The 9,193-nt window shown below is 47.1% G+C and overlaps 1 protein-coding gene across 1 annotated transcript; it reads left to right on the top strand.

Annotated features, from left to right (window-relative positions):
* Nucleotides 1–7,018: 7,018 nt before the first annotated feature.
* On the top strand, nt 7,019–8,602 carry LOC119432817 (pyrokinin-1 receptor). Its single transcript, XM_037699972.2, has 2 exons — nt 7,019–8,065; nt 8,598–8,602. The coding sequence occupies exons 1-2, from the start codon at nt 7,183–7,185 to the stop codon at nt 8,600–8,602; spliced, it is 888 nt and encodes a 295-aa protein (XP_037555900.1). The 5' UTR covers nt 7,019–7,182.
* Nucleotides 8,603–9,193: the final 591 nt, after the last annotated feature.

Raw genomic sequence — 9,193 nt, 5'->3', positions numbered from 1 at the left:
GTATGAGCAACTTATATAAACAATATAACCTGCATATACGGTATGAATAAGCATATAGCATACATATAGCTAAATATGTGCGAAGCCCCACGGTGGCGACAACGGCGAAAATTCGCTTGGAGTGTCCATGTAATTGCCATCGCAATAAAATATAAGCGTGGTCTAACCACGGACCATTATATCCCGCAAACAGTACAGCGACTTAGAAATGAAGAAACACCCCTCCGGTATCGAACAGCGAATTTGAGCTAAACTTCCATTAAGGATGCAGTTGGGACCAATTGGTCATGTATTGGATGAACGCGCTGTTCTGCAAAAGAAAAATGAAACCTATAACGACGATTTGGTGATACGTTTATATACATTCTGAAGAAAAAATCTGTGGACCATGAGACGAGCAAAAAGAAAATTTAATTGTTTTGTTAATGTCGCGCAAAGTTAAATTGTCTAAATACATTAGCTTTGTAGAGTAGACACACGTAGGCTGTACCACTTCATCTCAACCTGCACGCCTAGGCTACAAAAGAAAAAAAAATTTCGTCCTATATCCGCGCTCCACAGACTTTTGCTTGGGGCTGTACATTTGGGTTAACGTGCTTCGCGCGTTTCGAAGTCCTTATAGCTTTGTGCAGCACGGAACGTTTATCAATGCAACTAAACTTGCAGTGTGACAGCGAGTTTCCGCGTTACTGCACAGTATTGCTGACGCACTGTTTAAGTATACCCTGTAGGGCCGTCATACTCAGCTGCGTGATCAGCGAAGCGGTGGTTGCGTTGGCGCGCCAAAGTGGATTGGAATTAGGGCTAGCTCCGAGGAGAGGAAATAATTTATAACGCCGTGAAGTTAAGCGCATCCCCTAAGAGTCAAGAAAAATGAAGACAGCTCGATGGAAGTGAGAGTGAGCTCGGAGGAGATCCCGCGTTCGTCTAGCAGTTTACTTATTTAAAGCCGCTGACATTAGTCTTCCAGAGGTTAATAACCGGGCCAGTATGAGCTAGTCATATAGTTCAGCGAATCTTGATGCTTCGGTGACATTTATAAGCTCAAACTGTAGAGTGCGCAGTCATGACTTTCCACATCAAGACAAAAGAAAAAAACAAACGTGTCAAAAGAACACTACGTAAATGTGGCAAATTAATAGATACGAACTGTGGTGGTTTTAGTTTATTACGATTAATCCATCCTTCTCGCGCGTTATACGCTGCACTAATAACATTATTACTCCTATGAGTAATGAATTAAATGAATCTATATAATGCCTCATTTTAATAATACGGAGCCACGTCACTCAAGAGCTTTATTTTGTTTTCTAATCTTTCAACCTGTTGTGGGGCACACTGGTAACATGTAACAGACTTCAGAAGGACACTTAAGCTGCATTCATTAAGCATGGCTGAAGCGTAAAAGAAATCAATGTCACGTAATTTTTGCTGAAATGCTTGACCAAACTTTCCCAATAAATGCATACCAGTCAGAAGTGCCAAAAATTAATTTCGCGTTCAATGCGGCATTAGGTGACGCTTGAGAAAAGCAGTTGCGTCAGGCACGAAAGAAAAAAAAAGTTTAATTCTGTGGTTTTGCTTGTCAAAAACATGATCTGATTATGAGGCACGTCATAGCTAGTATGGGACTCCGTAATAATTTTTACCACCTGGGGCTCTTTAACGTGCACCTAAAGTACACGAGGATTTCTGCATTTCAGCCCTATCGAAATGCAGCCGCCGCGGCCACCTAGGACTCCAGCTCATAAATTAAAAAGCACACGTATTTTGGAGTAGAAGCGTTGTTTTAACACAGTCAAGGCTAATTGTACCAGCGTTTGTATAAGTATTCAGCCTGCAGGGCTAAGAACGTTTGTTTGTTTTTAGATAATGGGCATTATTCTGTAATATTGCTACGTGCTATTCGAAGAAGATAATGTGGACACTTGTATGTACTGGGGCGTAACCATAAGCGGCCTCTGGTTGATTTTATAACGACGACGTGTCTTGCTTGATGTTGGCTGGTTTCCATGTTGGCCAGTGCTCGCACACCTTGTAAATACACCGTGTAAATAGTTTACCTACTGTACTTCCGCGTATCTACTGTATATTCCCGTCCTATTTATTATTTCAATAAAACATACTAACACCACGCAATGAATGAGGATATGAAAATGAGGATATGGAAAGCCTTCAAATATGCTTCAAGGTTGCCTGTAGGTAGAGGGCGCGGTGTTGCCTGAAAGAGACGCCACGCCCGCATGTTTGGAGAGGAGGAAAGAAAGGAGGAAGAGAGAAGAGGAAGGCACAAAACGGCCTATCAGCGGTATAAACAGCAAACTTCTCGCCCATCCATTAACTAAAAATGCAAAAAAAAAAGACAACAACAAACCTATTGCTGGGAAGCGTGAACAAAGAACATTTCTAACGAGAGGAATGCATGGCATAATACTTTTTAAGCAGAGCAGATAAATACGTTATCTGCCAGAGATACGACGTTTCGTTATGTTTTTTCTTTTGTTGTTTTTAGACCTTAATCGCCGCCAAGTGGACGCGAAACTGCTAGAGTAAAACAAAAGATTAAGAAACTGGAATAAACTGTACTAGAACGTTTGCGCCTCTCCTTAATCCTGGATTTAAGGCTTCCGAGAAAGAAAATCACGAAAGCTTGGAGGACCGTGTTTAAGCAGAAGCTTTCCTAAATTCTAGCCACTCAGCAAACAAACTGCAACAGCTGCATTGGGGTACTACGTGGCAACAGTTTGTCATATGATCAGGGGTAGAAAAAGAAAGAAAATCACTCCGTATTAGCACCTCCAGGAAGAAATCATACAACGGATTATCAGCCGCGTCTAAGAATTTCTCTGAACTTGGTGCCTGTATAACGTGTCATAACCTAAGCTAGATTACTTTTCTTACAGTTAGGGATTAAGAGCTCGCTACCAGAACTAAAACCAGGAAGATTAGAGAAGAGTGTTCGTCTTCCTTGCCCTTGTAGCAAGTCTTATTTTCGCGCCGCTCGCCTCAAAAAGAGCCGAGATTACAAGTAAGTGAAACGAATCCCTCGCGCTAACTTTAGAAGAGTTTTCTTGCTATGTTTCCGTCTGGCATCGCTCATGCGTTGAGGTCTACCGGAGAATCTAGCTATTATTATGATAATTTCTGGAACAGAACCAAGCACAGCATGACGAGGAATACGATGAACGGTGTACGCTTTGCTAACGTACCTTTACTGCTACGTGACAGGAGTCTTATGCGGATGTACAGTTCATGCAGCCTTAGATAAAACACTTAGCTGTTGATGAAATTCATAACTTTATATTTTATCCTTCATGGAGAGAAAACCACGGCTGATAGGATGCATCAGGCTGACACCAATGCATTAAATATAGTCTGCCATAATTCAACTGCAGTCGATAACCAAATACAAATCGATATTTTAAACAGTGCGCTGAAGAATCTTCAAGCGCGGCATGCAGTATTCTTTCACCTCGATGCCGCTATATAGATAAATGGCTGAACTTTTCGTCAGTCCGTCATAGCAGCAAACGGCGTGACCACGTGCTCCAGGCGCAGTATACTTTCTATTCTGCAGCTTCGGCGAGTGGCAGAGAAGTAAAACCTCCGACTGCTACTTTGTGGAAATGGCGCTCGAATCACCACGCGGGACATTGCGCGTTTTGTTTCCCTTCATTTCTTTGCGACGGACGTTGGCAGACACCGGTGCCAGCGGCAGACATCTAGGGCACTGAGACCAGAACAGCCTATCACTGTAATAGAAAGCTTAACGGCCTGTTCTAAGGAGGTTTGAAGAAACTGTAAAGTAAACCAGGTTGCCGTTACTGAGGCCTGGTTCACGCAAGGGTCATCCGCCCCATCCCGTCACGGCACCCGGCGTCTGTCAGAAGAGCGTTTCCTCGCCGGTTTAAATTAAAAAATTCTGTCAGAACCCATATCACGGTGAACGCCGACGTTAATGCGATTAGCATTGAACTAATGTGGCGACACACCGTACTGCCACCGCCGAAACGCATCATGCATTAGGCGTGTATGAAGCCGGGGTCCTCGTTCGTGCGTCCCTCTTAGGATGCCTCGATGCCCAGCGCCGCTGGCATCGAGGCGCCCTAGTCCCTCTGGACACACCGCGTCATCTAGTGGCACCGTCACGAAGCTTGCCCGTGACGCGTGCGTGAATATACATATTGACAGAAGCTTGTATGAACATATGTGACGCACGTTGGATTCCGCCCAGCAGTCGGATAATTTTTTTCTTGTGTGTGTCATTGAAAAGCAGCACGTACTCCGTGTCGCGTACTCTGTGATAAAAGTTGGCCCGACGGTTGGCTTAGAACCCGGTTCCCTTACCACAGCCGCCCAATGCTCTACCAGTTATACCATGGACTACCCAATGGCCCAAGTTGGCGTGAAAGAGCTCAGGCGCGGACAAACGGACGGACACACCGGGAAATGAGTGATGTTCCCCAAGGAGCGCTGCTCGTAATAAAACGGAATGGCGATGACATTGACTGATGCTATTACATCACCAGCGTCCTCTGTTAGAGGAGAAACTGGTGAGACAACGCTCTGCTGGCGCACGCCGGTGTCGTTACGGTGATGTGACAGGGTGATCCGGACTATGTGAATCAAGGCTTAGAAGTCACAAACTTGCGATTCTTGGAGCTATAGGCATGTCTTGTTTAATCTTTGTTAACGACCTACTTTATCTACAAGTTTTGTAATTTGTGTGCGACATAACTTGTAGTCGGCGTTTTCGATTGATCCGATATATTTGATACTTCGTATGGTGTGTTACACTGCTTGTGTTCATGTACACACAGTGTATATTCTGCCGTCATGAAATAAGCATCCACACGATGCTTGTTTATGTACTACTTTACTATAGCGATGACATTTAGCTTATTCTGATATAGTTGCCCTTCTTATGCAGTTAACCCATATGATGTGCAATGCAATGAGCAGTAAATAAAGTTCATGCATTCAAGTAAACTTCGTTTTGTGTAGCACACGTTGGTAGGATGGCAGCGACATGAATTTTAGGCACTTGGACCAACCGCCTATTGCTAACTCACGTTCTAGAATTTTCAATTCTGGAGTCTTACGTGCCAAAAACACGATTTGGTTATGAGGCAAGCCGTTGTGGGGTAATCGGGACTAATTTTGACCACGAGGCGATCTTTAACGTGCCCCCTATGCACGAGACATGGGCGTTCTTGCATTTCGCCCCCATCGAAATGCGGCCGCCGTTGCCGGGATTCGATCCCGCGACCTCGTGCTTAGCAGCGCAACACCACAGCCGTTAAGCAACCGCGGCGGGTTCACATTTTAAAAGCACCTTCTGGAATGTTTCTACTATTTCTCTCATGTAACAATGCACTTATAGTTACAGTTGTGCCAGGTACCGCTTCTGGTGTAGTCGAGCTGGAGGAGGAGGAGGAGGAACAAACTTTTATTGAAACCAGCAGTTTAGCTGGCTGGGCCTAGGCCTCCCACGTACGGACAACGCAGAAAAGATTCGAAGGAAAAATAAGAAGGAAGGACAGATAACTTTAGTAATTGAGCCACATCGAAAGAAACCAATTCAAATTAAATTATGGGGTTTTACGTTTAATTTGAATTGGTTTCTTTCGATGTGGCTCAATTACTAAAGTTATCTGACTTTAGTAATTGAGCCACATCGAAAGAAACCAATTCATAAATGACAAAGTAAACGTCTCTAGGTCAGGGTACAAGGGCGGAGGCTCCGTGTAAAGAAAATATGAGGAATGAAAAAAAAAATTAAGGCTATGTCGGTGATACCACGCTTCGTTTTCTTAAGACTAGAAGCTGCGACAGTGTAACAAGATATTAGTTAATTAAAATTCGTCAGAAAATGGGAAAAGGCGGGAGGGGAGAGGGGGGAAGCGACAGTTCAATTTTACGAAGATAGAAGCGAACAGTCATGTCCTCATTTGCATATTCCGATTGGTCTCATTTGCGTGAAGTAAATAGCATCAAGTTAAAACAAAGTAATGTTTGAATAGAAATTATATTCTGCGTACTTCCATTACAGGATCGAACGGAACATTAACTCGTTCTGACAAATTCACATTTGCTACTATTTTGCGTATAGAGAAAGGCTATCCGAGTTGCACGGGAGATTGCAGCAGGTGCTGCTACGAACTAAAAAGCGTTCGTGCTGAGGGCTTGGAAGTCACATATACGGGCTACTACACAAAAAATATCACAGCACCATATAGTTGATGCATATGCTGCTACCTTCTGGGAACTTTAGCTTCGCATTTAGATTCCCCTCACTCGGAATGAACCAGAAGCATTGCGAAGACTCGTGTAAAGCTGTCGAATATCGCGTTGTTATACTTCAATATGTCAAAGAGAGGCTGGTAGCAGGAAGCGCCAACAAATAATCCAGGACAAAGGCCTCCTTTCAGTAAATCAAGCAAGACAGCACAACCAAAAGGACCAAAATAAGGATCGAGCCAAGCGCCGAGGAAAACGCCGGGACTTCCTGCCGATCCACTGACCTTCAGCAAGGCCACGATGGGAAGCCGAATGATGTGAATCAAAAGAAAGAAAACAAAAGAAAAAGAGGAAAAGATGAGCTCCACGCACCCCTTTTTCTATATAGAGAGACAACAGCCCGAATATAGCTATTCCCCTCTCCCTCGCCTCCTCTCCCTCTCTTTCTTTTTCTGGCACGTCGTCGAACCACCAGCCGTTCTCCGTTCACGCTGTTCCTGTACTCGGCGCGGCAGGAAAGGACGGGGAGAGACAAAATGCGCGCGGGGAGAGTTTGGGGAGAGTTCCTCCGCATCCTCTCTTTCGATTGGTTCTCCCGGGGGCGCGCGCTCGCGCCAGCCACGCAGCTCGCGAACGCGCAAACTCCCTCCCTTCGCGAACATCCTCTCCGGCAAGGGTCCCCCTTTCTTTCCCTTCGCTCGGCGCAGCGTCGGCCGCCCGGGTTTGAAATCGGGACCAAAACTCCTCCGTCAGTTTCCCGGACAGGACGCGTCTCTTCCCGCCGTTTTCGTTCCTCCCGGTCTGCGCGCGCTTCGTCCGTTATGAAGTGCTGACGGCAACCGTGTGAGAGAGGAGGAGCGTGAGAGAAAGAAAGGACGCAGTAGTGGCTTTCCCACATCACAGTGTCTCGTCCTCCGCTCGCCGCCACTCGGCTAGAAGACCATGGCCTACGACATGGACACCAGTTCCTCCTCGGAGTTGTCCGCCGACCAGTGGCCGTCGAGAAACTGGACCGGGGCCGCCGGCGGTGACAACAGCTCGCCGCTCTACCTCTCGGAAGGCGAGGAGGAGGAGGAGCCGCTGACCACAGTGGTCGCCATGACCGTCGTGTACGCCGTCATCCTCGTCACCGGCGTGACGGGCAACGTCTGCACGTGCATCGTGATCGCGCGACATCGGTACATGCACACGGCGACCAACTTCTACCTGTTCAGCCTGTCCGTGTCAGACCTGCTGCTCCTGCTGCTGGGCCTGCCGCAGGAAATGTACCAGCTGTGGCGAAAGTACCCGTACGCCTTCGGCGAGGCCTTCTGCGTGCTCCGGGGCCTGACCTCGGAGATGTCGACCAACGCCTCGATATTGACCATCACGGCGTTCACGGTGGAGCGCTACGTGGCCATCTGCCACCCGCTCAGGGCGCACACCATGTCTCAGCTGCCGCGGGCCATCCGCTCCATAGTGGGGATATGGATCGTCGCCGGAGCGTTCGCCGTGCCGCTGGCGCTACAATTCGGCATCGTGTACCAGCGCACCGCGGACGGGTCGGGCTTCTTGCCCGAGACGGCGGCGTGCATGCTCAAGCGGCCCGTGGAGCACGCGTTCACCGTGTCCACGGTGCTCTTCTTTGTTCTGCCCATCAGTGTGATATCGGTGCTGTACATCCTCATTGGGCTGCAGCTGCGCCGCTCCAACGCGGCCACGCGGCGCGACTGCTCGCCGGATATGAACGGCAAGAGCCACCACCCGAGGAGTAGCGCGATGGTCCCCATGCGCACCCCGCGACAGTCCGGTGGAGGCTCCAAGCGTGCCGTCGTCAAGATGCTAGGTAGGCGCTCGCATTTTCATTCTCTCGTTTCTTTTCTGACACCACTGTCGCTTCTATAGCTGCCCTGAAGTGTTCTTAGGTGTTACTTTAGGGCCGTCGGGAGTGCGTGGCGAATTCTGGATGGCGGCGGGTAGTTAGGGAGAAGGGGGAGAGGAGGTGTCGGGAAGCGGGTGTTTGCCTCAGTGGCTGCAACCTTGAAGTATTCGGGATGAATCTAGAAGCCTCCCTCCTGCTCTATGCTCCTTGAGCCGCCGCCTCACACCCATTCGCCTATGTTTCCCGTCAGTTTGCCTTTATTTAGTTAGTCGTCATGAGAGCGAAAGCACTTTCGACGCCCGCCTTGTACTGTTCCTTGTAGGAATGAATAATAGCCTCCTCCGACGGGCAGCTGCCTGGATTTTCTCCTGTGACCGTCGCGTTGTGCAGCAGGCACAGGACTAAACGGCATTTCGTATTCTTGGCAATTGATGATGCTATAGCTTTTTTCGCCTAAAATGTTTGGTGGAGTTAACACTCCTCGGTGCCTTTTCAGGGTGAGTTTTTCATTTTGTTCTTGTGTACAGCACTCACTGTGATACTTCTTTAAAATTTTTGTTTGAATTTCAGTGTCGAGAGTGAATGCTCAAAACTAGCTCAACAGCATTAGGCACTTACGAAGAACTCTGTGATATCTTCAGTCGATTGGTACTAGACTCAATATCACCCTTGGAGGTAGCAGACAAACCGATGAACTTTGAGTGAGAGTTTTTTATTGACTGACTTGGTGTTACTGACGGAATTTTTCATGAATTCGTCATTCTGAATGAACAATGTTTTCGAATGTATTTCTCGTGATTGTTCTTATATTTCTTTTGCGAGTGATTACACAACAACTCGTCTTATTTAGAGAAAGTTGTATGAATATTGTCGCATCGCTGTGATATCGCAGGCAATGTAGAGAGAAACCTGTGCAACCTCATCGACATTGCCCACGTTTATCGAATGGAATCTACTTTAGTTATCATAACGTTGCTGATGTTTAGTGTGGTGTTGTGTGGTGGTGTTTCTGTGTAGAGCGCTAATCACTCCTGTAAGACACCTTCGGACGCCCTCTAGACCAACCTCCTCATGGAACAACTGGAAGAGTTT

Source organism: Dermacentor silvarum, chromosome 11 (genome assembly GCF_013339745.2).
Source record: "Dermacentor silvarum isolate Dsil-2018 chromosome 11, BIME_Dsil_1.4, whole genome shotgun sequence".
In the NCBI taxonomy this organism is placed as follows: Eukaryota; Metazoa; Arthropoda; class Arachnida; order Ixodida; family Ixodidae; genus Dermacentor; species Dermacentor silvarum.
This window is presented reverse-complemented; position numbering and strand designations above follow the sequence as displayed.

Coding starts and splice junctions, on each gene's coding strand:
- LOC119432817 (XM_037699972.2), top strand. CDS start 7,183: ATGGCCTACGACATGGACACCAGTTCCTCCTCGGAGTTGTCCGCCGAC.